Source organism: Nelumbo lutea, chromosome 2 (genome assembly GCF_056320005.1).
Source record: "Nelumbo lutea isolate HS-2025 chromosome 2, American lotus-T2T, whole genome shotgun sequence".
In the NCBI taxonomy this organism is placed as follows: Eukaryota; Viridiplantae; Streptophyta; class Magnoliopsida; order Proteales; family Nelumbonaceae; genus Nelumbo; species Nelumbo lutea.
Genome location: NC_142685.1, coordinates 42,142,771 through 42,158,964, shown reverse-complemented (window position 1 = coordinate 42,158,964; position 16,194 = coordinate 42,142,771). Strand labels below are relative to the sequence as shown.

Below are 16,194 nucleotides of genomic sequence, written 5' to 3'. Positions count from 1 at the left end.
AAAAATAAAGGCCATCTTAGATATGAGACCACCTCACAAATTAAAAGAGGTTCAGAAGTTGAAAGGCCGGATAGTTGCTCTGAGCAATTTTATGTCTAAGTCGCCAGATCGCTGCCTACCTTTCTTTAAGGCTATAAAGAAGAGTAAAGACTTCGAGTGGACCGCGGAGTGTCATCTTGCCTTCGACGAGCTAAAAAGATACTTAGCTAGTACCCCGGTTCTGACCTGACCCGAGGAAGGGGATATTTTAAAGTTGTACCTCTCCGCGAGTGACGAGGTGGTCAGCTCGGTACTGATCAAAGAGGTAGATCGGGTCCAACGACCCATCTACTATGTTAGCAAAGTTTTGCAGGATGCTGAAACTAGGTATCCGAAGATCGAGAAATTGGCGTACGCGCTAGTCATAGCATCTTGCAAGCTTCGTTCATACTTCCAAGCCCACACCATCGCCGTCCTCACCAATAAGCCTCTGAGACAGATCCTACTCAAGCCCGAGGTGTCTGGCAGATTGACGAAGTGGGCTATCGAACTCAACGAGTATGATATCCGGTATGAACCTCGAACGACAATTAAGCCCAAGCCTTGGCCGATTTCGTGGCAGAATCTGCGTTCAGTACCGCAACTCCCGATCTGACCAAGCTCGATCTCACGGTGGAAGCTTCAACCAGTGCGGCACCAACCCCGGTTAGAGCAGGTCCGACCTGGGACGAGGAGCCCTGGATCCTCCACGTTGACGGCTCATCCAACCAACAAAGAAGCGGTGAAGGAATAATTATGTACGGTCCAAGTGGGGTAAAGCTGGAATACGCGCTTCGATTCGGGTTCGCAGCATCTAACAATGAAGCTGAGTATGAAGCATTAGTCTCCGGGCTCATTCTAGCAAAGGAAGTGAAGGCTAAGCATCTTGTCATATGCAACGATTCCCAGCTCGTGGTCAACCAAGTCAACGGTGAATATGAAGCCCATAACCCCACCATGGCAGCTTATTTGGCCAAAGTCAGGGAGATATTGTGTGGCTTCATCTCCTACTTCATCGGGTAGATCCTATGATCCGAGAACAATGAGGCTGATGCCTTGTCCCGGTTAGCTAGCACAAGTAGCAACACCATGCAAACCGTGTACATAGAGGACTTACCTCGGCCTAGCATTCTCGGGGGGGTAGGAGAGGTTGCTCCCGTAGCACAAGTAGAGCCGAGCTGGATTGACCCACTTGTGAGTTAACTGCTTCATGGGACCCTCCTTGCGGAATGCAACGCGGCCCGAAGAGTAGAGTACCAATCGGCTAAGTACGTCATCGTAGACGGACAACTGTACAAGAGATCTTTCACGCTCCCCTACTTGCGCTGCTTGCGACCCTCAGAGGTCGAGCTCGTTCTTCGCGATACCCATGAAGGCTTGTGCGACAGACACTTGGGGGGCAGGGCTCTCGCCCAGAAGGCATTGTGACAAGGTTACTACTGGCCCACGATGACAGCAGACGCACTCGAGCTCATCAAGAATTGCGACAAGTGTTAGAGGCACGCCAACATCCACCATCGACCTAGAGCCGACCTCAAATACCTCACCAGCCCATGGCCCTTCAAACATTGGGGAATCGACATACTTAGCCCATTCCCGCCTACGACAGGATAGAGGAGATTTTTGGTCGTAGCAGTGGACTATTTTACGAACTGGGTGGAAGCGGAACCCCTAACAACGATCACAACCCACAACATACAAAACTTCTTCTGGAGGAAAATAGTGTGTCGCTTTGGGCTACCTCGGGTACTCATCTCCAACAACGGGAAGCAATTCGAGGATGTCAAGTTTCAGAATTGGTGTGCTGAGATGGGAATTCGGCAAAGTTTCACCTCGATAGCACACCCCCAGGCGAACACGCAAGCGGAAGTCACCAATAGAGCCATACTCTGTGGACTGAAAGCTCATTTAGCTCGAGCCAAAGGATTGTGGGTAGACGAATTGCCCAATGTGCTATGGGCCTACCGGACCACTATCAAGACTGCCACAGGTGAGACTCCCTTCAACCTCACGGCATAGAAGCGGTGATCCCTGCAGAAATCGAGGTGCCTACACTACGCTTGGAAGCCTATGACGAAGAGACAAATGATGACGAGCTCCGTACTAACCTAGACCTGGTGGAAGAAGTATGAAACCTTGCATACATCCGGACTACAGCCTACCAACAAAGAGTAGCTCGGTACTATAATGCTCAGGCTAAAAAGCGACACTTTCGTGTTGACGATCTGGTTCTTCGAAAGGTTATGGTACCTGAGCCCGGTGTTGGTAAGCTTGGACCGAATTGGGAAGGTGCGTACCGAGTAAGACGGGTATTCGGGGAAGGTACATACGAGCTCGAGACCTTGGAAGGGAAGCAAGTACCTCAAGCGTGGAACATCGGGAACCTGAGAAGATACTACTTGTGATCGCCAAATTGGAGAGAGGACTATGAGTCACTCCCAGAAGCCTAAGGACCATGATGTCGAGCTGACATATGACCTTGGCACTACAAATAAGTCCCAGTCGCCTCTTCGACATGGGCGGGTAAGTCCCAGTCGCCTCTTCGGCATGGGTAGACAAGTCCTAGTCACTTCTTCGGCATAGGCAGACAAGTCATAGTTGCCTCTTCGGCATAGGCAAATCAGCCCTCATGCCCAAGGCATAAACAATTTGGGTATAAACCCTACAACGTCTAGCCCACCTCGGCTTATAACAACAAGTTGATCCCACTTGATGTCAGGCCCGAAGGCTCGGCTCTAAGGGACAACCGACACCTAAGTGAGTAGCCCGTGCGCAGATAGGTCGGGTATATACCCTACAATGTCCGCCCACCTCGGTGTACAATATGCGAAGTTACACCTACTCCTAGTCTAGCTCGTTACCTCGATAGTTCGGGGTAACCTACACTTGGAAAAAATTTATTTTGGTTATCCCTACTTGCAATCCAGCTCATTAGCTCGACAGTTCGAGGTAACCTACACATTTCTACTCCTACTTGGTTTAGTTCGCCTGCTCGGGAGTTTTTTACACTTTGAACATTTTTGCACAAAGATAGTCAAAATGTTTGTATTTCATTGATGTAAAGTTTTTGAGTACAAGCCAAAAAAAAAGAAGAGAAATTTCCACTATGAACCGAGCTCGGAGGCCCGGGGTATACAGTATAGAAGATTAGGAGGCTTCTATTCTTCTCGAGGATCCTCGCCCTTGTCTGAGGCTTCAGCAGGAGGGTCCTTCATACAACTCTCATCAGCACCGGTCTCCTCGACGTCATTGAGCAGGTCGCTATCGCTTTCCGCTTCATAGTTCGGATCTTCAACAGCTTCAGTGACCATTTCCTTTGTAATCCTCGATGTGGTAATAGTACTGAGATCGAGCTGAGGGAACTCATGTCGGGTCAACCACCTACTGAGCTTAAAGCCTTTGCGGTAACTCGCGGTTCCCACCTAGATCATCTCTTTCCAGTACTCCTCAGAGGCCTTGTAATCCTCGATGACATGACCTTGGCCTCCACTTTTTGAAGGAGTATCTCAGTCTGCTCCTTTACGTGAGCCTCGAGGTTCTCCACTTCCCTCTTCAGCGCTGTCTTCTGCTCCGCGAGGTCCTCCTTCTTGGACATCAGCAGCGCGATCAACTCCTTTTTAGCCCGTTCATCCTTCTTCATCTGGTTAACTTCATTGCGGGCCAAGTTTAGCTCGGTGTGAGCCTCGCGGGAAGAAGACTCAGCTGTGAGAGCCCGCTTCAAATGCACCTCGGACTGATAAGTCAAGGCGTGAATAGCGGAGTTCACCTGCCAAAAGAAAACAAGCGTTAGCACAAAGTCGAAGAAGTACAAAATCGAAGAAGTCAAGTTAGAAAACTTACCACCATGCAGTGGGTAGCTGCTCGGGCTCCGAGCTGAGAGACCAGCAGTTCAGCCCAGCCAGCAACCTCCTCGGCATACACTACGCTCTTGCTCTTGAGAAGGCTGTATTTTAGAGTCAAAATGCTCTGACCTGCTTCATCGCTGCTTGAAGAAGCGGCAGTTGTAGGGATGGGCTTCGAAGACATCGCCTCCTCGGGCGTGCGGGGTGGGGAGAGCTTCTTGGATTCCTCCTCGACCAGGTCAATCACGGGAGGTTGCTCGGCGGACGAAGATTGCTCGGGCTCTAGAACGGCAACCTACGGAGACTCAATGCGAGCTCTTTTCGAAGCTCGCTTCTTCTTCCCCTTCTTCATACTTCCAAAAAGTTCGATCGTGGGGATGTCCATGATAGCTGCAACCAAGGCACTGTTATAAACAATATCAAGATAAAGCAAAGGAAATACAACAAATGATGACCTACCAGGACTCAAACCGGCTTGCATGAGCTTATCCTCGGTCACATAGTCCACGAACTTCAAACCGAGCTCTACTCAAGATCGAAGTGCTTCCCTTGTCTTCAGGTTCAACCTAACACCGGGGTCTTGGATGGCCGCCCTCCAGTGGGTCGGGAAAGGCCACCCCTCAGTGTTGCGAACCACAAAGTAATGCCTTTTCTAGGCCAAGACCTTGTTCGGGAGCTCGTGCAAGAGTTTGTAACCCGGACGTGGGGACAGGTAGTTAGTTCGTCTATGTTCGGGCATAACACAGGACGAGTTTTTTTTTATAGAAAGAATGGAGGAGAAGATGTCAAGGTCGAGAGGAAGGTTATAGTCGTGGAAAAGGGAGATGGTTTTTACTATATTACGAATGGAATTTGGGTGTAGCTGGTCAATGGTAATGTTGAAAAGCTTTATGACCTCGACTATTAAGGGATGAAGTGGAAGATGAAGATCAGCTATGAGCTGTTCCTCGAATATCACGATCTCGTTGTGACCGTGCTCCCAAGGGAAGTTACCTAGAGGAATACTATAGACTAAGTCGTTCGGAAGCCTATACCGAGCTACTAGGGACAGGAGCTTGTCCGCCATCATTGTTGACGGGCCAAAGTTATCTGGCTTCCGACCTCGATGAGAGGTGGAAGGCAGATCACCTGAGGCCTCTCGCTCCCCCCGGGGTGATTCCACCTCTGGAGGATCACGGACCGCATCTTGACCCAAAGTAACTTCTTCAGTAGGGCGATCTACGACCTGAGTCGAGGTACCCACCTCAGCCCCAACGGATCCACCGCTCCCATCTAAGAGATTATCAAAACTGAAACTAGACATATGGAAGACGTGGAATCAGAAAAGAGAGTTAGGGAAGACCCACGAAAGGAAAGACCGAGGAGAGGAAGACGATCTCAAAAAGACACCGAACTGAAGAGACACCGAGCTAAAGGACTTGATCGCAACCTCAGAATGAAGTCTAGCAAATTTGTGGCGAAGCAAATGAGTCTCTGGCCCCTATTTATAGCTATTGTGTCTGAGAATCAACGATTGAGATCGAAGTGATCCAATGACTCCTAGGAAAACAGGTTGCGCGACCCCTGAGGATGAAATCGGTTTAGCGCGTGTTTTGACGTCCGCGGAGCTTATAGATGGTGTGACGTCTGTGTGTAGACTAGACGCGACCTGGGTTATTCCTGGTTGAGTCAGGCGGCCGAACAGGTCCGACCAATGATTCGCCCGACAAGCCGCCTAGACCTCGTGCCAAATCCACCTGGACTCGTCATGAACTCCCCGCATCGGGTCGAGACCCCTGGCTCAGGGAGTGGGGGGAAATTGATGAAGGGTGATTTGGCCCGACCTAGTAAAAAGGGGACACGTGGACATGACCTGACCAAGAGATGACAATTCAGCCTGACATGTTCAGTTCGCAACAATTGAGCTCACGTATTCAGTCACCTCGGCACAAAGGCCGCCTCGGCTCAAGGCTCACCTCGGAGCAGGGCCACCTTGGCACAAGTCTCACCTCGGTATTCAATCCAGTTCAGAACTAAAATACCGAAGTACCAGTTCGGAACCAACAACTTGAATCGTCACGTAATTGACTCCCGTGTAACCAACTCTAGAGGTCTCTCCAACGAATCCCAAATCCCTCGAGATCACGATGAGTTAACAGACCCCGACTTTTCTGGGATCACGATAAGGACTTATCTTGACTCCGCCGGAATCAGAAGTGGAACGAGATGAGCCTTACCTGTATACTGCTCCTTCGGAAGCGGAGCGAGCTCCATCTCCACATCCCAGATATCCCGGAACTCTTTCATGTGCCCCACGACTACTCAACTATATAAAGGCTCCAACCCCGATGGCACAAGGTACGTGTGATTTTTCTACTCTCTAGCTCTCTAGCTCTCTACATTCTCAAAGCTCTTCAGCTCGCATCAAATTACTAACTTAAGCATCGGAGTGACCTCGCCGGGTTAGCCACCTCGGGTTCTCTGATTTTGTCTTGCAGATTCATCTAGCTCGCCGTCCGACTGGAAGCTAGATCATCCTCCAGCAGGGAGCGGTCAGATCGCGCTACATCAGTTTCCATGTGGAAATCCAACTAGAAATTGTTTATACATTTAAGAGAAAAATCTTGAACCTAAAAACAATACTTCTTACTAGTAGAAGCTAGAAGGCTGAACCAGTATAGAAAACGAGAAGTAGCCTATTCAAATGCTTTAAAAATGAGTCTTATGTAATCTTTGAACTTCTGATGTTAAACAAATGTCGAATAATTAAAAATGTAATGGTAGAGCTTGTTTCAAACCTGTGCTTATAATAACTATTTAGTAAAATAAAACAGATCTTTGCCAAATCAAGCTGAAAGTTTTTGGGATCTATAATCCCCATGAAATGGCTTGCTACATTCTTTTCTCAATTTATACGAGATAGGGTGCATTATCTCACATTTGATGTCAACTGCCTCTATATCAAATAAGTCATTTGCTTCGAAGTTCCAAGGAAATTTTTTCTCAGTCGGTTGGTAGTGAGGTCCACTGTCCAATCCACCTTACCCACATAAAGTAAAAGTTTTAAATGTATAAAACTGTTAATAGTAGTTGTTCTATGACGTAGGGGTATTGTTATCATTTTACCTATATTTTTGTGTCGCCCTAATGTAAATAGATGTGCTGGCGCCGCCAGCCTATCTTTTTGACTCCAAACCTTCTCTTCTCTCTTTGTTCTTCTCTCTTCTTCCTTCTGTTCTTCAACTCTTTTACTAAGAAAACATGGTATTATCGATTCTGAGATTGAAGGCAGTTGGACCATCTTTTCTCTTCAGTTTTCTTCTTCTGTTTGAAGCCAGTGGATAAACACATCGACTGACCTGTAAGTGCCTTTTTTCTTTTTCTTTCTTGGTCATGTGCTAAGGATCCCCCTGAAAAAGGGAAACTCATGCTGTGAAGGGTGTTTTCAGTCCTATGTGGATTGTGTGATCCTGTTTTGTACCCTGTAATTGGGTTGTGCTGGTCTGGACAACCTGTGTCTGCTGTAACAGTAGTCTTATGAGTTGTTTGTGGTGTTTGGAGTGCTCGTGTGGCCTTGAAATAGTGTAGTGGTCGTTGTAGGAGCTGTCCAGACCAGAAATATAACTTTTCTGGTCCTTGTAGGAGCTGTCCAGACCAGATATAGAGTGTAGTGGTCCTTCTCTGGAGTTCTTTTCAGCAGTATAGCAGTGTGCATTCTTTGTTTTGATCGAAGAGGAATTGGCCTATAGTTCTGCTCTTGTGAATCAGAATATTCTTGTGACTGTGGTGAATAGTTTTGTCTTACTTCCTGCTGTGTTTTGTGACCAAAGTTGTATTGTCAGCTCTGTCTATGAATGTCTTCTGAAGATTCGGTAGTCTCTCGTGGGTCTTCTGGTCACAGCGGATTGAGTGAGGCATTAGACATGAATTTGCTTATGGCGATAATCCCATTCGATAGACTTGATTATGTAGAATGGTCAAAGGGATTAAACTCTACATAATTGCAAGGGGGAAATAGATTATATCAATGGTAAGACAAAATAACCAAGGTCAGGAAGTACAGAACATGATAGGTGGGATGAAGAAAACAACATGATACTGTCGTGGCTATTGCAGTTTATGCTGCCACAAGCGAGGAAAACTTTCATGTGGTTGTGGGCTGAAACTGTTTTTGAGATATGGGAGCAAGATAAATCTACTTAGAACAATGTCATTATGTGAAGACATATCAGCTGCAAGCTATTTCTTCAACTTGCAAGCAAGGGGAGATGAGTCTTTCCACATATTACTCCGGTTTGACATCCATCTAGAAGGAACTGGACCACTACCAAAATGTGGACTCAATGTTATGAGGTTGCAAGCAATACGTTTTTGTCTTCCTTTTGGGGCTGAACTCGATGTATGAATCTATTAGGGTTCAGATATTGGGAAGTTAAGAGCTCCCATCATGCAAGAAGTTTATGCTCTACTATAGTTAGAAGAAAGCAGGAGGAATGTCTTGAATTGTTTTAGAGGGGTAGCCGGTTGCAGGTGCAAATACAAGTAATGGGAGTTCCTTTAAAAAGATTGATTCTCAAAAAATGATGGACGACAAAGATAAGTTGTAGTGTACTCACTATCAAAGATCTAGGCCCCTTGAGGTATTTTCTTGTAATTGAAATTGCTCATTCAGAGAAGGATATCTTCATTTTTCAAAGGAAATACATCTTATATCTTCTTTAGGACACAAGTAAACTTGGAGTGAAGCCAGTTGAGTGATGGGGAGACAATAAAAGATGTGAAACAGTTCCAGAGAATTGTGGGAAAGCTATTCTATTTGTCTATGACTAGACCAGACATTGTATATGTAGGACTACGAAAAAAGACATTGCATATGCAGTAGTTGTCCTCAGACAGTTCATGCATGCCCTTAAAGCTGGCCACATGGATTCTGTAGAGAGGATCCTCAGTTATCTCAAGAAGAATCCAGGGTCTGATTTACTCTTCAAGAAGCATGGACATCTGAAGGTGGAGGTGTATATAATGTTGATTGGGCTGGTCTGTAAATGATAGGAAGTCCACCAGTGGGTATTACACTTTTGTGAGTGGAAACTTTGCCACATGGAGGAATAAGAAGTGAAGTGTGGTTGTGAGATCTAGTGTAGAATCATAATAAAGAGCCATGTCCTATTGGTGTTGCTGAAATGTTGTGGATAAAAAATTTGTTGAGTGAGTTGGGATTTGTTATTAACAGTCCTATGTCATTGTATTGTGACAATAAGGCAACAATCAATTTTGTTGCAAATCATGTTCTACATGATAGGACCAAGCACATTGAAATGGATAAACATTTCATCAGGGAGAAACTTGTAAGTGGGGAAGTATGCACTCCTTGTCAGCTTTGAAGAACAGGTTGCGGACATCTTCACAAAGGGCCGACCTATCTTTTTTACCCTATTCTCTCTTCTCTCTTCTCTCATCTTCCTACCATTTTACTAAGAAAACGAAAACATCATCGAGTTTTTAAATTTTACACTACAATTTGTCTTATGGTGGGATTTTTATTTTTTATTTTTCAAAGTTACGTGTTATCTGGCTTATCTGGTAAAACTTTTCATTCTTAATATCCCAAAACTGGGTTTGATACTTGTTTGTATGATTGTATCTACTGATCTACTAACCTCTAATTTGCTTGCCCATCCAGAAAATTCAAAAGATAAAAGTGACTACTGTTTTCAGGATATGTTAAGATATTTTTCTTTAAATTTTATTACTGTGAGTTCCTTTTTCATTTTAACTTAATTGCAAATTTGCACTATATTTTTTGAAATCAAATGCTTTAAAAGTTGGTGAAGTTTCACTTTGATTTTCTAGAATTTTCTTTTCTAGGATTGATACAAAAGAATGGGAGTACTTATTAAAACTATTATTTTCAACTTAGTATCCCCTGTCATCTAGTTTATAAGATGATGAAACATATTGATTTAAAGGATTGGTTCCTGGGTCAACTGGTCCGATCATCTGGTCCAGTCCTGTTTTCAAAACCATGGTATTGATTGTTCTTGTGAGGATGATATCTGTTGGTACATATTTAAATGATTGGTTCTCCATGCATGGCAAGACAATAACATTCCTTTGCAAATCAAGAGGAAGAATTTGTTTGAGAGGGTAAATTATGGATATTCCATTTATACCACATATATTTATTTAATGCTTGCATTCCAAGGAATTTCTGAAAAACATCAAAATAATCATGCTTTATGTATGGGATGTTGTAATTTGGAAGAGCAGATTCATCCTTTTAATTATTGCATCGGGTTCAGCCATTTGACTTTGTAGTCTATTTACTATATAAAAGAAAACAGATGCCCACTTTCATGAGAGGTTTCCACCCATGATTTCTCTACTTCTGACCTATTAAAATTTTATCAAATCATTTAAATCATATTTATATAAGTCCACATTTTATGGATAATGTGAGCATATGGCCTAGCATGTAAAAGTTAGTACTTTAGGGTAGATAGCCTTCTAGTTTTACATTATACTGGTTGAGACGCTTGAACTATCTTCTCTCTACTTGTTGACTTATTAAAATTTTATCAAATCATTTAGGCTGTGTTTGGTTGCAATGCAATTATTTGCATTAGTACAAATGCATGGGAGTGCAAATTCTGGTTTAATTTTGTATTAGGTTTTGCTTTATTGTGCTTCAAGTCTTCTTTTATTTCAATTGTACTGCAATCAAACAAAATGAGGTAAAACTTGAAACAAAAATAAATCATAATTTGCACCCAAATCAAGCACAAATGGATTTGCATTGCAACCAAACACAACCTTAAATCATATTTATATAAAGTCACGTTTTATGGATAATGTAGCCATATGGCCTAGGATATGAAAATTATTACTTTAGGGTAGATAGTCTTCTAGTTTTCCATTACACTGGTTAGGACGCTTGAGCTATCTTCTGAAGGCATTGCCTTTTTCTCGTAGTGTTGTCAGCACACAGGTATGTGCCTACATTTAGAGTAGTTTGTCATTCACTCTTTTATGACATGGAGCATTTGTTGCAACACTACAAGTAAAAAGAAAATGTTAGTAATGGTGCTTGAATTACAAGAATATCGACATAAGACCCATATAATGTGGCTGTTATAATGAATTTGTTATCCAAGACTACTACTCCAAGCCCAATCCTCTTTAACCTTTAAAAGATACCGAGACTATCAATGCTCATCCTGATTGCTTGGAGTTCAAGCTTTGGTCACGGCAAAGCCCATTGGAGCATCCTTTACTATCGTGCATTGAGAATATATCCATACTTATATGCTTTATTTCATGAGGAAATATTCCTAATATAAGGTTGAAAAAGGCTGTAGGAATGGTGTGGGCAGAGGTTTGCCTTGACAGAAGCCGATCTCAATTGGTAGATACATTATCAAACATATGTTAGTCAACTTCTTCAGATATCAATTACCGAGTATAATCTTATTACTGAAGAGGTAGACATCTTCATTATCATTTCATTATATGATTCTTATCATGTTCTTATAATATTCTTAATTCCATTCTTTATTTACTCTCATAGGATTTATTATGTTTTGATCATTAGCATACTTTGAAGATATGGGCAAGAATGGAGTTTGATTTGGCGAAATAAGATACACCCATAGGATGAATAAGACTTTTTAGGTTAACTGCATTTTTTATCAGTGGGTTAACTACTTTTTCTTGTTTAATGGATGCATTATTCTTCATGTCATTTGGATTCTTGTTCAGTAAAACAATTCTCTGCCTTTTTCAAATAGTGTCAAGTAACAAAAGAAAGAGAGAAGAGAAGGGAAGAGGTGGGTGAATTACTGCTCACATCCAAAGAAAAGTTTATATTATCCTGAAAAAAAATCATAAATGCCCCTAATAGGGTGTCCAAATACAAAAAGAATTGAAAAAACCTTAAAGGCCCTTGTTACAATACATATTCTCAACACTCCCCCTCAAGTTGACCATATATATTTATCATGTCTGGTTTGCCAAGGTTTATATCAAATTTCGGTTTGTGGAGACCCTTGGTGAGACTATTAGAAAGTTGATCTTCAAACTTGACAAATGGCATACATATTTCTCCACTGGTTATTCTATCTCTCATCTCCCCTTTTCCCTTTAAGCCCCCATTGGTTTTTTATGGAAGTTATTTACCCGTATTCTTTTATTTCCTAAGTAAATAAGACGACCGTTTTAGTCATATAAAGCCATTATTAAAAGTGACAATTTTGTCCCCATTCAAGTGTTGTCAAATTTCTCCTAGGTGGCAAAGTTATTTATCCACTTGGAGTGTTTAGGGAATATAAATTTTCCATGGACCCCCATAAATTAAAAAAAAAAACAAAACAACACAAATATCTTAGTTAATGGGAACCAAAATCTCATTGATGAACTTTTCCCCCTTACAAAATCTAAGGTGGTGTTCATTTTTGGGATTTTGAGAGGAGGGAAAGTTGTCCAATGGGATTACAAGAAACCCATGCTCTTTTTATTTTTTTAGATTTATTTTGGGGCTAGGGAAAGTTTATTTTCTTGGGTAAGTGACAGCCATCTCCTAAGTGGGTAAATTAACTTTCCCATTTAGGGGGAAGTTGCTAACACTTGGATGGGAGAAAAATACCCCTTTTGATAATGAAATTTTTATGGTTAAAATGATCATTATATTATTTACCTATGAAATAAAAATAACATGGGTAAATACACTTAATGGGTTAGTCCATTTACCTAGGTAAATAACTTACTGAAAAACAAATAGGGCCTAAACGACAAGCCCTTATTGGAGAATTAGGCTCTATTTGGATAGACTTCTCAAAAGTACGAAAAACACATCATGTTTGGATGGCATATGTCCTACCTTGGCTTTCATACTTTTTGAAAGCACAAAACCCCCCAAAAGCACAAAGTTGACTTTTATTACTTCGTGCTTTTGGAGCCAGGCTGGATTTTTCATTAATATGTTAATTAATTATTCATTTTTAGTAATTATTTATTTAAATAATTAATTTTCAAAACTTCTCGAAATTAAATTACCAAAATCAGTAATTTTCATTAAGTGACTGTAATTTTCATTAAAACTTGTGCTTTTAAAAGCACAAACCCCCCGAAAAGCATGGAATAGACTTTTATTACTTTGTGCTTTTGGGGCCAGGCTGGGACAGATTTGGGTTGGGCTCTGTCTATGTATCAATAGAATACATTTAGGCCCAAGCCCGGCCCTCATAAAAAGCCCAAAGCTTGGGCCCGAGCTCAAGCTAGACTAGAAATTTGAAAATAGAAAATTTTTTCATTTTTTTATTCAATAAAAAAGTGTTTTATTTATATTAAAAACCTTCAAAACTCAAAAATAATAAACTTCTCACTATTACTTGAAAAAAAGAGAAGAATAACAAAGAAAAAATATTGTATATATATATTGTTAAATAAAATATAATTTTTATTATTTAATATAGAGTATCATATCGGGCTCATGCTTAGGTTGGGCTTTTTTGAGAAAGCTTGAGCTTGGCCTGAAACAAGTAGGGCTCAGTTCTTTAGGCCCAAGCCCAAGTGTGTGCCTAAAATTATGACCAAGCCCGACTTATAACGGGTCGGGCCATCGGGCTACTCGGCTCATGAAAAGGAATAGTGATCACCCTTCAGGTAAAACCCCTTGGTCGAGACTCCCCCATTTGCCTGTCATCTTCAAGCCCTAACCTCTTTGTCGCGGTGGGTCCTTGTTCCGCCGTTCCCATCTACGACCCACCATTGCCATTGGAAATCGTCATCGGAAGCACAGTCTCAGGGTTAATCATGGGTCGGGCCCAAGCCGGGCTTTGCACTTATGATAAGGGCTAAAGCTTAGGCCCGGGCCCGGCCCGACCTGGGGTTTTGGGCCTATAATATAAGCCCTAGCCCAGGTCTACATGGGTTCGGGTCGGGCCAGGCTGGGCCTGATTCCGGGCCAATGTCTTTTATATATAAAACATTATATATCTATAATATTTTATATTAAATGACATAACATGCATATAAACTTTTATTTTATATATTATATAATATAAAATACTACATATAATATAAATTATGCATGTTATGTTATAATATTTATATATAAAATATATAATATAATGTAAAATAGCATGTTTACATATGTATACAGTAATGCATAAATTTAAATATATGTGGGCCGAGTCGGGCCAGGCTGAAATGATCACCCCTACATAGTCTTCACCGGAACTGCAGGTATGGATCCTGGTTTCATATTTTTCCCTTTCTTTTAAAGTTTTTCTCCATTACCCATGATTCATCTGATTTGTATATGTGACAAAGGCCACATTACCCATGATTAGCCACCTGTTTACACGGAAGATACACATGCCACATGTACACATCATGTATGCGTATCAACCACTTAGAATTGGCACTTGGTTTAGGAAACGAAGTGGTTTTGTATAGGTATAATATAACATTACAGCAAACAAGCTATAGAAACATTCTATTAAGCTTCAAGAATAGTTTAGGAAACGAAGAAATCAACGACATTGATTCTAATGGTGGTAAACATGCAAAAATGGTATTTTTGTTTTGAAAAGTATGTTTTTCAAAATTTTTTACCCAAACGATTTTCAAAGTAAAAATACCAAAGTAAAAACTGTATTTACACTTTATACTTCGTGTTATTAAAAGTACGAAAGTAGAATTCTACCAAACATAGCCTTAAACCCAAGTTTCAGAATAAGGGAGGTCGTGCGGGCTTGGTTCTTATTTTAGGTCCATTAATATGTTACTCTGATCTTGGTTAGATATGCAAGCCCAAAGGATATAATAGTGAAATTTTGATCGCCGGACATGAGTTTGGGTTAGGGAGGAGTTAGATGTGGGGTCGGTATGCTGTGAGTGGATAAACTTTTGTCGGCTTGAGGGTCGGTATGCCGTGAGTTAGATGTGAAATTTTGACGTCGGCTTATCTCAGCCACGTTGGCATATCTCGACTGAGCTACGCTATTACTATGGCTCCCCATCTTATCCTTTCAGCCACACATCACACAAATGAGAACAACTACGGATAAAGAGGAATAAGGAAGATGACTCCGATGGGGAATGGAACTCTATCTTGAATATCTCGGCGACTAACCTCATCCCGACAACCCCGAAAGCCCAATCCAACTATGACATGGATATTCGGCTATAAAAAAGGTACTCTATGCTCAAGGTAAGGGATCCCACTTATGACACCCATACTGCTATTCTGCTCGAACCAGCATCCCTGTAGCTCAGCCCGACCATCTATCACCTCCTACTGACTTGAGCATGGGAGTATCTATCCGGGGATAACTCCTCGGGCCTTTGACTTCTCCTTTCTTGATTGCAGGTCTTGAAGTGTGGCATCGTCCTTGTAGCTCAGCCCCACCATGGGCTTAAGCTCTCACAGATCAACCCCTTCAGCAACAACTATGTTTACTTGTCTTTGGAGCTCCTCATGCTCCTTAGAACTCATCCTATAGTGGGGTAAGTTAGGCAATGTTGCTCCTGGCACTAAATCTATATGATGTTGCACATCTTTTAGGGGAGGAAGGCCATTAGGTAATTCCTTAGGCCTCACATCAACATATTCATGAAGTAGCTTCTTCACCATCACATCATCATATTCAATTTGTTTGGGGTGAAGAGAGTAGTGGTTGGCATTGTTTCCTTCCTTGAAAATGAATCAAGTTGCGTTGGTTTAAAAGTTATCTTCGTATTGCCTTTCAGAAAGTTGCATGTGTTCTTGTCCCCATGATGAATGGTCTTACAGTCATATTGCCATGGGCATTCCAAAAGAATATGGCATGCATCCATTAGGACAACATCACACCATGCCGATTCTTTAAATGTATTACCAATAGAGAAATTAAATAAGTATTTAGAAGAAACTCTTACCTCATTTCCATTGTTGAACCATAAAATATGATATGGTTGGAGGTGTTGAACAGTTTTGAGCTGTAATCTATCCACCCTCTCTTAAGAAACAAGATTCTCACTACTTCCACTGTCAATAATCTAGTTACACAACTTCCACCAGTTGCACAATGTGTTCTAAAGATATCATTTCTCAACCAATCCCCTGGTAGTGGTTCTTTAGGTGCAACCATGGAGTGTCGTATCACTAAAACTTCACCGTCTATGTCCCCATCCAAGTTTTCTTCCTCTAAAGCATCAGCTTCAATAGTTTTAGCCACTTATTCATCCTCAACATGGCCTATACCATCTTGTTGTTCATCACATGACTTCATCAACTAGATCTGTTTGCCCTTCAATCAATCTCTTAGGACCATGGTTTTCAAAGCCGGACCAAATCAGATAGTCGGACCAGAAA

At 41.9% G+C, this 16,194-nt stretch overlaps 1 protein-coding gene and 1 long non-coding RNA gene across 2 annotated transcripts in view; both read right to left on the bottom strand.

Moving 5' to 3' along the window:
* Window positions 1–3,090: 3,090 nt before the first annotated feature.
* LOC148870145 (uncharacterized) lies at window positions 3,091–5,850 on the bottom strand. The gene is made up of 2 exons (XM_088971128.1): window positions 3,859–5,850; window positions 3,091–3,784 (listed from the first exon to the last, which is right to left on the bottom strand). The coding sequence occupies exons 1-2, from the start codon at window positions 4,042–4,044 to the stop codon at window positions 3,446–3,448; spliced, it is 525 nt and encodes a 174-aa protein (XP_088827254.1). The 5' UTR covers window positions 4,045–5,850; the 3' UTR covers window positions 3,091–3,445.
* Window positions 5,851–6,998: 1,148 nt separating this feature from the next.
* LOC148870143 (uncharacterized) overlaps window positions 6,999–16,194 on the bottom strand; it is a 34,626-nt gene continuing 25,430 nt past the window's right edge. The window contains exon 3 of the long non-coding RNA XR_016107495.1: window positions 6,999–10,893. This is a non-coding gene — a long non-coding RNA (uncharacterized LOC148870143). The remainder of the gene's footprint in view (window positions 10,894–16,194) is intronic.

Coding starts and splice junctions, on each gene's coding strand:
- LOC148870145 (XM_088971128.1), bottom strand. CDS start 4,044: ATGTCTTCGAAGCCCATCCCTACAACTGCCGCTTCTTCAAGCAGCGAT. Junction 3,785..3,858: donor CAGCTACCCACTGCATGGTG/GTAAGTTTTCTA, acceptor TTCTTTTGGCAG/GTGAACTCCGCTATTCACGC.